Consider the following 18,083-nt stretch of genomic DNA (forward strand, 5'->3'; position numbering starts at 1 on the left):
GGCAAGTACAAGGCAAGTCAAGGCAAAGCAAGGCAAAGCAAGGCAAAGCAAGGCAAGTACGAGGCAAGTACGAGGCGAGGCGAGGCGAGGCAAGTACAAGGCAAGGCAAGGCAAGGCAAGTACAAGGCAAGGCAAGGCAAGGCAAGGCAAGGCAAGGCAAGGCAAGGCAAGTGCAAGGCAAGGCAAGGCAAGGCAAGTACAAGGCACGGCAAGTACAAGGCAAGGCAAGTACAAGGCAAGGCAAGGCAAGGCAAGGCAAGGCAAGGCAAGGCAAGTACAAGGCAAGTGCAAGGCAAGTGCAAGGCAAGTGCAAGGCAAGGCAAGGCAAGGCAAGGCAAGGCAAGGCAAGGCAAGGCAAGTACAAGGCAAGTGCAAGGCAAGGCAAGGCAAGGCAAGGCAAGGCAAGGCAAGGCAAGGCAAGGCAAGTCAAGGCAAGGCAAGTACAAGGCAAGTACAAGGCAAGTGCAAGGCAAGTGCAAGGCAAGGCAAGGCAAGGCAAGGCAAGGCAAGGCAAGGCAAGGCAAGGCAAGGCAAGGCAAGGCAAGGCAAGGCAAGGCAAGGCAAGTACAAGGCAAGTACAAGGCAAGTACAAGGCAAGTACAAGGCAAGTACAAGGCAAGTATAAGGCAAGTATAAGGCAAGTATAAGGCAAGTATAAGGCAAGTATAAGGCAAGTATAAGGCACGGCAAGTACAAGGCAAGGCAAGTACAAGGCAGGTATAAGGCACGCGAAGTACAAGGCAAGTACAAGGCAAGGCAAGGCAAGGCAAGGCAAGTACAAGGCAAAGTAGGGCAAGGCAAGTACAAGGCAAGTACAAGGCAAGTACAAGTCAAGTCCAAGCGCAAGCGCAAGCGCAAGCACAAGCCAGGCACAAGCACAAGCACAAGCCATATACAAGCACAAGCCAGACACAAGCACAAGCACAAGCACAAGCACAGGCACAGGCACAAGCACAAGCACAAGCACAAGCACAGGCACAGGCACAGGCACAAGCACAGGCACAGGCACAGGCACAAGCACAGGCACAGGCACAAGCACAAGCACAAGCACAGGCACAAGCATAGGTACAAGCACAGGCACAAGCACAGGCACAAGCACAGGCACACGCACAAGCACAAGCACAGGCACAGGCACAAGCACAGGCACAAGCACAGGCACAAGCACAGGCACAGGCACAGGTACAAGCACAGGCACAAGCACAGGCACAAGCACAGACAGGATCGAGCACGGGCAAAGCGCTGGCACAGGCACAAGCACAGGCACAAGCTTGCAGGCTCAAGCAGTGGCACATGCACAGGCGTGGCGCAGCCGCAAGCGGGCACAAGCACAGGCACAGGCACAAGCTCGGCACAGTATTGTACGGCTCGGCGAGGGCACGGGCACAAGCACAAGCACAAGCACAAGCTTAAGCACAGGCACAGGCACAGGCACGGCAGAGCACGGCACAGGCACAGGCACGGGCGGAAGCACAGGCACGGGCACGGCACGGCACGTCAAGGCTCGGCACGGCACAGGCACGGGCAGGCACAAGCACAAACTGGCACGGCACGGCACGGTATGGCACGGCATGACACAGCAAGGCAAGGCACAGCAAGGCAAGGCAAGGCAAGGCAAAGCGAGGCAAGGCACCGCAAGGGAGGGCGAGGCAAGCACAAGGCAAAAGCATGGCGAGGCGAAGCAAGGCAAGGCAAGTCCATATGAGGGCTAGGCAAGGCAAGGCAAGGCTGGGCAAGGCAAGGCAAGGCAAGGCAAGTACAAGGCAAGGCAAGGCAAGTACAAGGCAAGTACAAGGCAAGTACAAGGCAAGTACAAGGCAGGTACAAGGCAAGGCAAGTGCAAGGCAAGTACAAGGCAAGTACAAGGCAAGGCAAGTACAAGGCAAGGCAAGGCAAGGCAAGTACAAGGCAAGGCAAGGCAAGGCAAGGCAAGTACAAGGCAAGGCAAGTACAAGGCAAGGCAAGGCAAGTACAAGGCAAGTACAAGGCAAGTACAAGGCACGGCAAGTTCAAGGCAAGTACAAGGCAAGTACAAGGCAAGTACAAGGCAAGGCAAGTACACGTACAAGTCAAGTCAAGTCAAGTCAAGGCAAGTCAAGGCAAGTCAAGGCAAAGCGAGGCAAGTACGAGGCAAGTACAAGGCAAGTACAAGGCAAGGACAAGGCAAGGCAAGTACACGTACAAGTCAAGTCAAGTCAAGTCAAGGCAAGTCAAGGCAAGTCAAGGCAAAGCGAGGCAAGTACGAGGCAAGTACAAGGCAAGTACAAGGCAAGGCAAGTACACGTACAAGTCAAGTCAAGTCAAGGCAAGTCAAGGCAAAGCGAGGCAAGTACGAGGCAAGTACAAGGCAAGGCAAGTACACGTACAAGTCAAGTCAAGTCAAGTCAAGTCAAGTCAAGGCAAGTCAAGGCAAAGCGAGGCAAGTACGAGGCAAGTACGAGGCGACGGGAGGCGAGGGGAGGCGAGGCGAGGCGAGGCAAGTACAAGGCAAGGCAAGGCAAGTACAAGGCAAGGCAAGCGCAACGCAAGCGCAAGGCAAGCGCAAGGCAAGCGCAAGGCGAGCGCAAGGCAAGCGCAAGCGCAAGGCAAGCGCAAGGCAAGCGCAAGGCAAGCGCAAAGCAAGCGCGAGGCAAGCGCAAGGCAAGCGCAAGGCAAGCGCAAGGCAAGCGCAAGGCAAGCGCAAGGCAAGCGCAAGTGCATCAAAAGAACATTCCAGTCCAGAACGGATGTGTTATTCGTCTTAGTTATACTGCATCCATTGCAGCCTGGTCATCCTAGAAGAGGGACCCTCCCATCTGTGGTCTCTTAAGGTTTCTCATTTCCCCTAGCTGGAGTTTTGAGTTTTACCCTTGCCCTCTTGGGAGTTTAAGACCAGGGGATGTTTGAGAATATTTGCCATTTTTCACATGTCATGAGTGTTGTTGTTAGTCACCCAAATGTTGAACAGAGGCTGTGATTTACCAAAGTCGAATTCCTTGTTTGGCAGCCTCAGACATGGCAAATAAAAACCCTTGAATCTTGAACATTGTGACATAATGGAAACTGCTAACCCCGTGAGCAATGCGTGGAGCAGCACACTTGTTCTCATTTGTGTCTGCATGTTTGAATTTGTTTTAGGATTGCCCAGGCCAGCTAACACATCATGGAATCCGCCACTGAGGGGCAAACACCGTTAGCAGAGTGTGGAGTAACACGTCGACAGACGATCTAAATAAGTCACAGTTGTTGTGCAACTATTCCTCATTTGTTTTTGTTTTTCATGACTGTAATGTGGCGTTGGCCATCGCCTGAACGCCGACGGCAGCTCCGCCTCCGTACGTCAACTGATAAATTGGATTGTACGGGGCGACGCCGTCACCGCGCGGCGTATCCCCCGATAAATAAAAATAGAATAAAGCCTTCACCGTGTTCAGGCTTCTGCTGCATTTGCTGCCCACCGTCCGTAGAGACGGCAGGCGGGCGGAGAATCGATTAAATCCCCGCGATCATTATAATCCAAGGTAAACGCTGACATTTCAGGCAGCCTGTCATTTTGACTGAGGGATGTAACGCGCGCCGCACAAGTGCATACTATATGGGGAGGGGAGCGCGGGAAAATCAGTGGCCGAAATGCATTAACGTCACATGACATTATTATTTGGCGCCAAAAAGCCTCGTCCGCTGCCACTAGACTCGTGAGGATGGCGGGCTGGGTGGGTGGGGGGTATTGTCGTGAGGCCGAAATGCATTAACGTCACATGACCGGGCGGACATTATTATTTGGCGCCAAAAAGGCTCCCTCGTCCGCTGCCACTAGACTCATGATGTGGCGGGCTGGGTGGGTGTCGTGAGGCCGAAATGCATTAACGTCACATGTCCGGGCGGCCATTATTATTTGGCGCCAAAAAGCCTCGTCCGCTGCCACTAGACACGTGAGTGATTATTTCGTCCAGTTGGACCAAGAAAGCCGCAAGACATACATTGTAAAGTTGAAAAAATATTACAAAATAAAAATATCATCCAACTTTTCCGCCAATCACATATCTAGACATTTACAACTATTTGATAGATTATTCCAATCCATATACCAAGGAAGACCTCAAGGTGAGTTGTCACTTGCCATTATATTTTCAGTCAATTAAGAGCAGTCACTGAATATGCGACTGTGCTGATTTGCTTTTTTTATGCGTTCCTTACTAAATTCTCGTGAGGTTATGCAGCAATGAATCACATTCAAGGAAGCAATAATTATTATTTTTTTGTTTAATTAAGACTTCTTCAGCTCAGTAAAAATGTAATTTGTAGCACCATGTTTTATATGTTTTGTTTTAAAAACATTTAATCAAATTTAGAGCAAGGTTCATCCATCTACTGGACTCATGTATTGGAGCAAATCAATCTCCCACAGATTAATTTAGGCAATTGTGTCGACATTGTAATCAACGCTTGTTCCTGATTGGGCTAGTACATTTAATTGTGGTTAATCAAACAAATCGCTCCTGGATTTAGAGGTTTTGTTGTCACCCAAACTAAGTGATATTGACAAAGCAGGCAGCTGGAGGCTAAGTCAGCAATTTTCAACCAATAAATACTTCGTTTTATGACGATAACATTGCCGTGGGAATATAAAAAACGGACAGCAATCTATTTGGGTGCGTTTATGACAAATGTTGCTTTTCATCTTTCTTTTTCAACTTTAAAAAACAAACAGTGAACATGATTCAATGCAGCAAGAATTTGAGGAAAGGCAACAGGGAAAAAAAAGGGAATCACTATGTTTCATTCAAACAGTGACGACAACGCTTTAGATTGTTTTGTTTTATGTAAGCAAAAATACTCCCACACACATCCATGCAACAGATGGGCCATTTTATATGCTTTCTTGTTTTTATGCTTTCATCACCAGAGCAAGATGAGTGATGCTTCTGTCACACCATTTGCTGGATGGTTTTGGCGGGCCCGGGGCACTTATGGGAGGAGTGGTGTCAGGCGAAAAGAAGGGAGGGAGGGTGAAGCGGGGTTGAGGGAAGACAACGACCCCTCTCGTGTGTCTGATTGGATCGGAGGCGGCAGGAGATGAAAAAGGGGAACAAGACCAATCCAGCTTGAACGCGTGGTCACAGTATGCGGTCAGCTCCAAAATAGATGAGAGGGATTCACAGCGCGGACACTGGAAAGGGAATACCTCGTCTTTACTGTCAATCACCACAAAATCACACAGGAAATACGCTAAAAACATTCGACGCTTTGATGCTAGGATGAAATGACAGTAAGATTTTGATTGTATAGTGAGGTTGGTTTAGGCTTCCATTTATACGGAGCGCATCCAGTGTCACATCAGTCTTATCCTCGTTGCCATCATTCAATTAGAACTGTCACGGTGGACGCGAGGAGATGTTAACGAAACCGCTTTGAAATACCGCATAGCCAATGGTTTGGCGAATCATCACAAGTCCCAAACTTGTTTTAGACTTGAATGCACGTCCAGATTTCATGTTGTTTATGATGAGAGGCTTTCGTCAACAGGCGACAAACACTTAAGCGGTGGTTTCTGGAGCCTGCGAAGCACATTGACCGTAAAGTCTGCTCACTACATTCATGCCATACGGGAAACTGGCAAATACTAATGTCTTTGACCACACCATTTCCTAACACCGGTCGACTGTTTGTTGGCTCTTTCTACACCTAGTCACCACGACCCAGAAAAATTGTGTATGCTGGAACACTCTTTTCAACAATTGGCCCAGTCATGAAGGAATGGCTCAGTTTTAAGTTGTAATGACACTATTCTCCACTAGATGGAAGCCATCACTTGGTAGCACTTCCATCTGTTTATTTCTATTAGAGAAGAACTATGTCTTTAAAATGCAGTCAGTTTAACTATGGGCTCTTTTGAAAGTCACTCCCAAAGGCTTGTCTGACTTGTTTGTATCCTCACATGTAAACAAGAACGTACAGACATGGTCCTTTTGATCGTTTGTGTCTTCTAACTACAAACTGTAATTAATGATTTCAACCCTGTAGGCTTTGTCTGTACCCTTTCTTCTGACAGTGTATGTGGAAGGCAGGGATTTTTTTTTTTTTTACTCTAACCTAAACGCATTTTACGTTTTGGGGTGGTCTTAAACTTATCCAGTTTGCACTAGCACAAAATAATACTGTTCGCCTTTTTAGTACAATTTCCTACTACATTTTGTGGAGGACGTGAATTGAGGCCACATAGCTCTGGATGCCTGTGAATAGAAATAAGACCTTGGTTTTTTGTACAGCGGCACTGTTTTTGGCATCCCATATTTGTTTGTAACCAAGGCGACCGCTCACATCCTGCTAATCCAGGTTGTGTGATGACTCCAGTAGATCAGACGGAGCATATTCAGTATCACTAATGCGCTTCTGCTGGGAATAATATAGCGTCAGGTAATTCCTTCACTTGCATAGAAGAAGCCTCAAAAGCATCTTAATGGCCGCTTGCTTTGATTGGTAAACGACTGGTGGATGAGTCACGCAGTTCTTTGGTATCGTCTTGCAATGTTCTGCTCGTCAGATTGGCTCAGATGGGGTTTTTTCGACGATCCCCTTTTAGATATCAGCCTTGCATGGTTTATTTCCAACCCATCACTCATTGGGTGATTTATTGAATCTCGGCTCACCCTGACGCTGTAAATAGGCAGAGTTGTTGTTCAAGCTCCGGTTAATGTGCTCGCATTGACGTCAGTGTCCTGCAGAAGCACTCCAGCCTAATCTGCTGGTCTGGACCACACTGTTTCCATTTTGTGGGCAAATGAATTAAAAGTGACATGAGATATTTGAATAGATGTAATATGATGCATGAAACAGATGGTCCAAACTGCAATTTCCCCCCACCCCCCCTACATCTGGTGCCCTCCCCTCTCTTCAAACCCTCAAGTGTACCTGCAACGTTGGCATCTGTAATTGGAGACTTTTGATTTTTGCTTTTATGAGGCAATTCTGCAGATGCCAGTGGCCAATGTATGCTAGTGTTTCAGGAAAGAGTACGCTGCATTAAGAACTGATATAAAAAGGCTTAATGGTACACTGAGTGTTCAAGTGTGGGCGTAGTCTCCCGAATAAAATCTGTAACGAGGCGCGAGGACACATTTTTTCCCCCCAACTAAATCTTTATTGAAAACTCACAATAACAAAACATTTCTGCAAAAATATAGCCCTCAATATCTGATAAAATATAATAGTCATGAAGAAAAATGCCTCATGCATCTTTTGCTAAGTGTTTTCATAACATGCAGGCATATACATATTAGATTAGCATATAATTGCTAACGGATCAATAGACTATCTTAGAGTTGAAACAGTCATGATGGACACACACGAAGCAATTTTCTGCTTGTAGGTTTGTTTCCTTCTAAGATCTTTTCCTGCGTATGCTGACTCAACCACCATAACAACATAGCACTATTCTATTATTGTCTTTATGCTTCTTTTGGCTCTTCCATTCTGTTCTGCCGATCTCCCTGGACACAAAACACACATCTTATGAGAATGGATGTTTTGGACGGAGGGAGAAAATGACGTTAGGATGATGACTCACCAGGACAGAGAAAGTCCCAGTGCGACTGGATTTGGGCTGCTCGTTCTTCACCTGTCTTCTCGCTCGGATCACCTGAAGGAGAAGCCCATCGTGAGCGTTCATATTTATGTTTCGAGAGCCCTGTGTGTGTGTGAGATCACTGTCTGCGTACATTGATCCAGCCTGCACAACAAGGCTCTTTGCCCCAGCTGTGTATGGACTCTGGGGTTGTCATGGAGACTCACCTGTAGGGGGTTGGCTTTCTTATCGTTGCTAAGGAGGGAAAAGGAGCCGACGCGGGATTTACGCTTGTTCTTCTTCTTATGCGCCGCTGGAGCCAAGTGTCGCCTGGACCTGTCAGCCTGGAGGAGGGTTGACACGGCAATTACACGCATGCTTGCACGTATGCACACAGAAAGTGTGTGGATTTACCTGGATGAGAGTGTTTGGAAAGCCTTTTACAGTGAAAGCGCCAGGAAGGTTGGCGTGACTCGGGTGGGCGTGGCTTCTTCTTTCCAACTGTCTCTTATGCCTGAATAGAACCTACAACGTGACACAGTCATCATGCATGTGGATTTTTACATGACCTGGAATGGCACCAGCATTTATCTAAATCCTGTTTGCCTTTATTAGCCATCCAAGTCCATTTATTCCACAGTCATAAAAATCTTTTCCTGCATTTTTCATTGATCAGACCATAAACAAGGAAATGTTATTGATCCCGCCTGTACCTTAACAAATGGACTGTCAGCATGAGAGGCAACAGATTTCCAATTTGAATTTTGCGGTCAATTTATTACACCGCTGCTGCTTCTTGGCTTCATCAATAATTCATTATTTTCTGCAGAAAAAAAAATTTCATCCCTCGCTGACCTGAGATCAAACCTATATAAAATCATTGACCTTCCCTAGTTGTGACACTGTGATTGCCCTTGACCTACATCACAATGATTGTGGCCATTTTTCAACACATCGATGCATGTGGCTTATTTGTCGCCGACATAATTGGAACATGCATCATGTCATTTTGTATTTCCAAGCTGCCATGAAGCCAGATTGCTCATCTGGGCTCCACCATGTTTCCATGGTCACACCGCTATAGCTTTATTGCAACTACAACATGTATCACTGATCTCATCTTAATAGCGTTGTTTTGCATTTCACAGTGTGCGGATGATTAAAATCTGCAAGCAGGCTGTACTTAATTTCATTTTCATCTTCACATAAGCATTTGAGAAGGATGTGGACAGATGATTTTAAAAAGGTGGCACATACCTGTTCTTCACTTGCAGCTAATGGCCGCGGTGGGACTTGATCACTTGCCTGATAATAGAATGAGAAAGTGCATATGATAAATGATAGCATCAAAATATTCGATCTATTTTTCCTTAACTCCTTTTTAACTTCAATTTAAACCTCTATGTTATGGCTCAAAATTGTTTGCACACCATAATTACCTTTCCAATAACTCAAAGTTCCTTAAGTTCTTCCCCCTATATGAAAATTCTTCAATGCGGGGCAGACAATTTTTTTTTTTTTTCCGAGTCTTGCAGCTGTACAATTCATAGCCCAGATGAGGAGAATTTTTATGGACAAAACACTACGACTTTGCGTAAAAAAAAAAAAAAAAAAAGCTTAACCGCACGTTTGAAGTCAAACAGCCTGCGGCCACATGAAACAAAAACGAAACAACACCAAAAAAAAAGGGATTTTTGTTCCACAGCGGGTTTATTTTGGGTGTTTTTGGCATTATGGCTGTAAAAACCATTACAATGAGATGCTGTGCCAGTATAGCAATTTAATGATATGTTATTGCTTTTCAGGGTTATTTTGTCTGCTGCAATCTCAAAGCACGCTTGACCGCTTGTGTTGTCACAATAGCTGCCTCTTTCCAGGGAGTCCAATTGAAAGAAAAATATATGGACACAAGAACATCCGCCAAATTTAAAATGAAATCAAATATTGGTGTTTAGAGTCATAACTCTTCCATGAAAGCTTTCTGTGAGATTTCAGAGTAAGTCGGCATTTTTGTAGCTGAGCAGAATTTACGAGGAAATTCTGGAGCAGAATCTTTTGTCGTCCACCACAAAGGTTTATGATGGTTTGGGCTCGACACAAAATGTAAATAAATAAATATAAAATAAGCCTTCTTCAAAGTGAAAAGTGTAAAACAGTCCAGAATATAACCACAGTTGTGTGTCCAAATACTTTTGATCATATAATGTACATTCCATCAGACTTTAAATATTCCATGAAAGTTATTTATTTATAAGATTAAACTATTGGATAATTTTGAATCTTTAATGCATTAGAATGGTTTATATTATGTACAATGTCGCACAACATTTTTACCTTAAAACCGAATAAAATAAAAGCACTTTTTTAAAATTAGGGTTAGGGTTATTTCAGATTTGATTCCAGATTTAAGTGACTAGAATTAATGTTCATATAACTGGTTTGATTGTGTCCCCTTGGTTTAAGAACGTTAAGTTGATATAATGAAACATTTTCAGAATATGATCCTGATACGGGGAAAAAAAAAAGGTTTTGCTGTGATGATGAGCGACCTTGACAGCCATCTTCAGGACATCGGTGAGAAGAATAGTCCTACCTGCTCGTCAGCCGTCTGCGTGTTGACGCACGAGTCGGCCAGGCTTCCTCCCGAGCAGTCAAGCGCATGAGACAGCAGGCTCGCCTGCAGGCAGAGCAAACACAGCCACATAGTAAAGCCCATGATCCAGTCTGGAAGTCGAGTGTTCCCAGCCCCTGTCAGCTCCTTACTTTATACTCTCGGCTCCTCTAATGAGGACCAGATGCTGGGAAACATGCATCCATGCCAGCTTCAAGTTCACACAGACACGCAGCCCACCGCAAGCCAGGCGCTCCACGCCTGCAGCCAGTGGCCTGCGGTCCAGCACAAACATGTTCAGGAGCAGCCCCGCAACTACCACCTTGACCAAAATATGAGTTCTCAACTCAGACCGTCAATTGTGAATTTTAACAATCACAGCAAATTAGTTCCCACATATATGCCGCAGACAGGTAAAAAAAAAAAAAACACCTAAGGGACTGGATTTTATGACACCTCTGCTTAAACAATAAAAAAAAAAAAATCCTGTTTAGTTCCCTCAGCATATGCAGACGTGTTTGTAGCTTAATTTCACTTCAGGAAACCCAATAACCATTTGGAAAATTACATAAAGTCTTAAAATGGTTACCGTGTGAGTCACATTAGCAGATTTATACATTGTGGAAGCACTTAGCACACCTTATGTGGGAGTCTTTACAATGTTGCCTGCCAGAAAGAATGTATCTCCTGGATGGGCGGGCAGAGAGAGGGAGGGAGGAGGGGGCGAGTAGCGATGAATAGGCAGCTTGTCTAAAAGGTGTGTTACACGATGGAAGGAGTGACTCTCGGAGGATAATGTCTTCAAGCCTCCAGCAAGTTTTGGAAACGTGCTGCTGAGAAAAAAGCACAAACTAGATTTGTTTAATTTCTTCACCGGGTTAAGCCAATTGTAAAGTTGACATATCAGTGAAAGACGTGCTTGTTATCCAACTCCCACAATTTCCCAAAGGAGCTGAAAAGTTATGTGGAGATTGTTATTGCAAATGTCTCTCAAGCGAGACCGCAAGGATGAGGATAGATGGAGGGATGTTGAAGCCTGGAGACAAAAAGCGAAAGAGAGGGAAGTGTTCTTGGCAGTCAAGGACAGATAGGGAGCGATTTTGCTCAGCGGATCATTTTGGCCTGAGTTTGTATGAAACGTAAAGCGATACGATTAGCCTCATGAAAACAACACTGAGTCCATCTGAAGCCTTGCCATTAAAATGTCTTATTAGAAAAATCCCATGCTATGAAATATCCACATAGGAAGTCATTCCAGGTCTCCCTCTTGTTCTGTTTTTCATCAGCGAGGAACTGTCATTGTGAAGAAGATGACGCTCTGCGGCTAGCACGGGCTGACGTAAAAACGTGACTCCTCAGACTGACGATGAGATGCCATGTGTAACACAAAGATGCATGTGTGTGTGTGTGTGTGTGTGTGAGAGGGTGGCTAGACAAAACACAGCTGTTAAGCAGTGGTTAGGAAACAACATTTGGGTCACATGACTCACGCAATGATGGATGTTTTGAATTAGTGGAAATATGTTCTTCATTGCCACTAATTAAAGGCAAACCCTTTTGTCACTTTAGGGACATTTGCAGATGTTTTATGCGTGCTCATCTCGAATATAGTAAATGACTCAGAGGTGAAGGGAACTTTAATAGGTGTTCTGACCCGGTTATCGAAAAGCATTTGTCATGACCCACTTGTTGAGATTCCAGCTTACTTTTGATGTATTTTTATTTCTGCTTTTTTAATCCGTGTCTAATGTAGTCTACTTGTTCCACACTCTGATTCTGTTTGTCGTATAAATTGATTATCAGTCCTCCCTAACAAAGTACCACCCAGTCGTGCTGCTGGGTTTGTATTAGATTAAATGTTTAATCTAAAATTACGTCCGTCTCTTTGGTTTATTTATCAACATAAAGTAGGCAACTTCTCCTAAATGGGCACAATATTATCTTGAGCAACACAGATGGCAAAAAAAGATGATTATTTAAATCACTTGTGTGTAGCGCTATTAATTTCACACTGCTTGGTGTTTATCATCATGTTAAATCCAACAATGAAAATTCATAACGATATATGCCATGCTAACCTTGTAGAGGATTTTCAAAAAAAGGGAAAAAAAAGCAGTGTGACGCTTGCCTAAGCATTTATAGTTCCATTTAATACCTCAAAACGTCTACATTGCTCCTGCAGTCAAGCGTGTTCATTTCATGGCACATCAATTCCATAAATTCAAAGTAACAACGACTCGGGGGTGTGATCAACACCTCGGTGTGGTTTAAAATAGTAGCGGCGAGCCAATCGTATGCTGCCAACGCCAGGAAGTGGGTCATGAGCATGTGTGAATATGACCCGAAATAGAAAAGTGCCACACTGTTGGAATTACGGGGGCTGCACTCTTAATACATCGGAGCTGGCGTAAAAAAATTCCGCATGCATGTTGAACAAGGATTCCAAATGAGATTGTGTCAGCCAACCATTTCCATGCATACCTGAACAGCTTAACGAAGCAGTGATTCAAACAGGAAGGTTCTAATTAAAGCCAATTTGTCTTTTCTGTACTGACGTCATGAGCAAGCACAGGGTCATGGCCTCTCCCTATCTCTCATTTATATCCCATCGTCTCTCAGCTCTGGTTACCATGGCAGCAAGCGGTTGTATTCAAACAATGCCACTGTGGGCTGGGAGAGGAGCAAGATGCGTGCAGATGCGAGCGGGCGTGGACGGCTTTCCTGCGACGGCAGCGAGACGACGAGGATTGTTCCACACTCAGGTGCGCTGGATCAATCTTTTATTTTTTATATATTATTACTTGCATGATGTATTGTCATCACGGTTTGTGTGGCTTTATTGATGCTGAGTGTCCAATTCATTCACTGTATCGTCATTAATTAATCATCCGTCTCCCGGGCTTGTTGGAATGATGCGTTGCTAAATAACCCGCACACTTCCACGCACCTCCCCTCCCCGATTGTGAAATAGAACCACGCAAATTCACTCACACTCATAAAACGACACACAGAGGAGTTAGTGTGACTAATGTAGTCCGGATGGAGAGCAACCACACAATATGTTGTGGGCTTTCCTCATTGGAAAAAATAATAATTAGTAGGAGGTGAGTAAAGACAGGGATGCTGGCTGCGTGGGAGCTTTGCACTAATGGAATTGTCTCGAGCAAACATCCGATTGGTGCAATACTATGTCATATCTCAAAAATACAATCTGGTCGACCTCTGTTTTGTTTAAAAGTCAAAAGTAAGTCATGGGAAATTGAGTCATTGTGTTCCACCGTTAAAGTGTCACAATCACAAGTCGAATTTGCATGACACAGGAGGGAGGACTGGCATGGTAGACCTCTCATTTTCTTGACATAAATACAAATCTTCCCATTTAGATAAGAGGTTCAAAAATAAGTCCGATGCTTCTCATTATATTTGTGCAACGCTTCCCCAACTGTGTAATTGTCTTTCTCACAATAGTTTTGGCAGGCACAGCTATCAAATAAAGAAACACACAAACAAACAAAATGTGTGCCCTTGGTGAGCAACCAGTTCTGCCACCCCCCCCCAAAATGTATTTTTCTTTCCCCTGCACAACCTTGTGAGGGTCAACTGGATACAAAAAAAAATACTTTTATATTCTGTCCTCACTCTGAACGATGACTCGTGACAAATTATTCGACGCTCCATTTCCCGCACCACCATGTCCGCTTTTCGCCAATCAATCAAGTTGACGTGCAATGGAAGTACAAAAGATAGAGAACAGAGATTAAAATTGGCAGATTCCAATTAAAATCAAATGACTAAATCCCCTTTTATCCAATGTGCTTCTTATCTTAATCCTTTAATCAAATGATAAATGCTACATTTATGAATGATGTAATTATAAATGGATATAAAATGAACTATAGGAGACCTCAAGTCACAAAGTTGACAGTGCTATTTTAAAATATTGTGTTGAATGATTAAAAAAATACATAATATATACAGAACGACTTTTTTTTTTGCATTATCTATTCTGATTTGCACAAATAAATAAACTACAGCTTGCTTTTCCCCACCTCAGCTGAAATGTCCCCTAAAGGGTGTAACTTGAGCACGTTTATTGTAAGTGACTCAGCAACAGGGCACGAGGTCCTTCATAAGATTTACAACATAATATATTTGTTGCAGAAATGTGCTTGTGTGCGAGCGGGAGGATTCATGATACTCTGTTGGCCGCGCTGTAAAGTGATAAAGAGCTGCTCCCTCAACGTACTCACCAAATTTCAATAAATCACACTTTGCCATTTTAAATAAGACATGTTGACACACCAGGCGAAGTAGTTTATAGTGGGGCATGTGTGTTTTTGTTTCAATCCCCAAACACTGAACACACAAAGCACTGTAGCAAGTTTGAAGCCAAATATTTTCTAACCCCAACCACCGCATCCCAAGATTTTTCTTCCAGTCAGGAACAGAAGGCGTGACTTACGAGGTGTTGCACACTTGCAGGCGTGCTCTTTGTCACACACACAAAGATGAAACCAAGAAAATTTTGAGTCGTAGTAACACATCAGTTGCTTTTCTGGGGTCACGGGTCAAGACGAGGTCACGGGAGACAACCATGATTGACATCTACCAGCTTTGACGGTTTCCTGTGTTCCTAGCACTCTGTTAGGTCCTTTTTGGAAAAGATTTCAGTGTGGTATTTTTGATGACTTGTGATTTTCCGTAACAAAAAAAAAAAAAAGTAAATGATGCTCAGTTGCTTGGTGAGTTGATCTCATGTATGCTACAAGTGGACATTTTGTATTTGTAGTTTACCCTGGGATTAAGTAATTGATATTATGATAGATAGAGTCCTGGCCAACATAATCTAAAAGTGCCACATTGGTGCAGGATTAATTGGGATGTGTTCATCCGTGCCCGGAGGCTAATTGCACTGTGGCTGTCTTTGTGAATGAAGCAGCCAGCCTCCCCCTTATTCCTCCCCCTCCCTCTTCCTTGCACTGCCAACATTTTTTTTTTTTTTTGCAGAGGAGCCAACATCCATCACATCAGCGATCAACCCTTTTCTGACCAATTGCATGTGCTTTCCATCCCTCATATATGGCACACAACCACTCAGCGAACCGGTAAACAGGTTGTGTGCCAGCCCCCTGCTCCCCCCCCTTTCCGCTTCTGCGTAATACAAACCTCGTGATCACCCATTCACTTCTGCAAACGTCTGCCGAGGGGGGGGCAAAATAGGAAAAGGGGGGCCAGCAGGTGTTGTGGAAGTTAACGCTGGGCAGAAAGAGCTGGCGTGTGGCAGGCGGTCCGGCTGATCCCGCCGCGTAAGTGATCCACAACAAGTCTCTCAGATGATTGTGTGCGAGAGTGAGATTGCTTCTTTGCATGGATGTAAAACGAGCTTGGGCTGTGCTTCTTATCGCAGCTTTGCATGGATGCAGCAGATGTATGTAACATCATTGATGATCAGTTGTACTTTTTTTTTCCTTTCTTGACTGCGATCGAGTCACCTGACGTTTCCTTTTTTTCTCTCCATGGTGCTAAAATCACGCCGACGTTACACGCTGTCATTCCTAATGTGGCAATGCGCGAATGCTCTTTTTTTTTTTTTTTTTAAAGTAAGATAAAAAATGAGTCATTTAGAAAGGGGGGCATGTGAGAATAATCATTAAATGTGCATGGTGCGGAGCTTGATGGATCTATAAAATGATAAATAAAAATGGGGTTATTAATGAGCTGCAGGTTTAAAGAAAAACAAAGTCATGTTTTGTTTCAGATGAATGAACCCTCATCCCTCTGGAATGCAAGCTGAAAATCCGGCTGGCCGGCCGGCGCTGAGTGTTTGTAGAGATTTAGGTGAACAATTGGTGCACAGTTGATTTGTTTGTGCTAGCTACTTGCCTGTTGACAACACTCTGCCATCACTGATGCAAACAGAATGTCATCCAGATTTAATTTGCATGGTGTTTATCTTGGAAGCTTTCAATCTACAAGCTGTAACTTTTACCATCTGACCCAACTCTGTTGACAAGCAATTCATTTAGTAACTGCCTTCACCTGCCTGCCATTTTCTTGTCTTGAGCACATTGTGTCCATTATCACCTCCTCCTGGGAAATGTCTCAGCGTGACCTCATTTTATCTCTCCCTCAGCACTAAGCGTGTCGGACTGCATACATCATTAAAAAATATATGATATGCTGAGGTTACTAGTTACATATTGCCCCCAAATGAAGTTCTAAAATATCAATTGTTTTCTACACAGAACTTGAAATATTTGTCAAGTCCTATTCTTAAACCTGCTATACCTCACACTCATTTGAATAAGTTGTCAGACTTGCTATCACTTCTTCCAGCATGTTCCTTTCATGTTGTCATGGTGACTGTACCCTGCTGGACTGCTAGGTCCTCTCATTACTCGATGCGGCTGCTGTGTATTGGTGTGTACTTCACTAAAGGGGCCTGAGGGTAGTATTCATGGCTGATTACTTAGCAGCAATGCTATGAGGTACTAATCCTAACCTTCAATGAAAAAAAATGGGCGTGGTGCAGATAGTCAGACAATAAGGATCATTTTTATTTGAGTAATAAGTATCCGATTGCTCGGATGTTATGCATCATGTTGCTCACAGCCTCTAGGGGGGGCATTTGCATGTTTTATATTGCTTTGACACACTCTCAGCCAGAGTTCTAGTCTTCAGCTCGTATCGTTTTTTTGACATTACATCACACCATGACAGAGATTCCTTGAGGCAGAATTATTCAACTCGCTATGATAGTGGCGTCAAAACAGGAGTTTAAAGTATCGGATTGTGCTGATAAAAATAGGCGTTCGTCCCTCTTGTCAGGAATAAGATTTAGCTAATTAATCGAGTAATCGATTTTCAAATGAATCGACAATTGTTTTAATAGAGTCATTGTTGAGCCGTACCTTAGAATGGTTCAAATTGTCTGTCAGCCTCCCAACAGCATTGATTTATTAATGTTTGCATCCATTCATGAAAACAAACCGATTATCCTTTGTGTTGAAACAAAGGCATCTGGCACATTTTACAAACGAAAACAATAACCTCACCAGTATTTGATTGCGTTTCAAAAAGTTTGCCGATGATGTTAATCCCTCTTGTGTGATATTGTTTCATTATTTTTTTATCACTAAACAATAAATGGCGAAAAGGGCTTTCTAATACATTTACATGCAAATTAAAATGTTAGCCGATTAATCGATGGAATAATCGATTCTAAGAATATTTGCGAGTGACAGCCCCACTCCCCACTAATTTTATGACAACATGGATCGCTTTATTTTCCAACATAGCGCCTGCACTTGGCTGCGCTTGTTTGCTGTGAACATGCACATGTCACCAAGTGTGTAGCAGTTGTGAAATATGACTGTGTCAGAGTTGGCCTTTTCCCCAGGCAAAGGGCAAAGTCTCTCATCACAGCGGCTGAGCCAGGAGCGTGTGTGAATGCCACTGTGACCGTCCTTATTTACACCGACCGCACAGCGCCTGATACCTGATACGCCGAGATGTTGTCGCTTTTATCTTCTGCCGACGTGACAAAAGCTCCCTCGCTCCCTTCCGTTTGCTTGCGCGTGTCCTTGTGGCTTTGCCATTACGCTAATACTCCCAACCAAAACAAATGACTCACATAACCACCCCGAAGGAGAAATCTGTTGGGCTGAAATAGGATGATGGCTTGAGAAAGAATATTTAGCCATGCTTTCTCAACAAAACGACGCCAGTTGGTCAATTTAAAGCAATTTGACTTCAGCACTGAGATGGCCCACACAGTCCATTAGAGGCTAATGGCTTCATACAAAATGAATAGCGATGGGAAGCTTAAAAAGTGGCAAGATATATCTAGTAAGCATTGCTTTTCATTTTTTTTTTAGCATTTTCTTTGATAAAGTTGGCAGATGATTCGATGGGACAACTCAAGGAATGAGT

At 44.0% G+C, this 18,083-nt stretch overlaps 2 protein-coding genes across 6 annotated transcripts in view; one reads left to right on the forward strand and one right to left on the reverse strand.

Moving 5' to 3' along the window:
• Nucleotides 1-7,108: 7,108 nt before the first annotated feature.
• LOC148380719 (uncharacterized) lies at nucleotides 7,109-10,594 on the reverse strand. Of its 2 annotated transcripts, XR_015854685.1 has the most exons (7): nucleotides 10,304-10,594; nucleotides 10,134-10,217; nucleotides 8,798-8,845; nucleotides 7,955-8,065; nucleotides 7,768-7,884; nucleotides 7,544-7,615; nucleotides 7,109-7,466 (listed from the first exon to the last, which is right to left on the reverse strand). XR_015854685.1 is itself a non-coding variant. In XM_088363837.1 (6 exons), the coding sequence occupies exons 1-6, from the start codon at nucleotides 10,254-10,256 to the stop codon at nucleotides 7,425-7,427; spliced, it is 513 nt and encodes a 170-aa protein (XP_088219963.1). In that variant the 5' UTR covers nucleotides 10,257-10,286; the 3' UTR covers nucleotides 7,109-7,424. The 2 variants fall into 2 exon arrangements, 1 of the variants encoding a protein (XP_088219963.1); XM_088363837.1 differs by lacking the exon at nucleotides 10,304-10,594 and having other exon boundaries at nucleotides 10,134-10,286.
• Nucleotides 10,595-15,243: 4,649 nt separating this feature from the next.
• Nucleotides 15,244-18,083, forward strand: part of myripb (myosin VIIA and Rab interacting protein b) — a 39,666-nt gene continuing 36,826 nt past the window's right edge. The window contains exons 1-2 of one of the 4 annotated variants that reach the window (XM_088363471.1): nucleotides 15,244-15,457; nucleotides 15,910-15,989. Coding sequence is in view for 2 of the 4 variants with exons in the window: in XM_088363469.1 (XP_088219595.1) it covers nucleotides 15,485-15,579 (95 nt within the window). In the remaining 2 variants the exon portion in view is untranslated. The other 3 variants (XM_088363470.1, XM_088363469.1, XM_088363468.1) reach the window with 3 other exon arrangements.

The sequence above is a fragment of the Syngnathus floridae genome, chromosome 20 (assembly GCF_059516105.1).
Source record: "Syngnathus floridae isolate MCC-2025c chromosome 20, RoL_Sflo_1.0, whole genome shotgun sequence".
In the NCBI taxonomy this organism is placed as follows: domain Eukaryota; kingdom Metazoa; phylum Chordata; class Actinopteri; order Syngnathiformes; family Syngnathidae; genus Syngnathus; species Syngnathus floridae.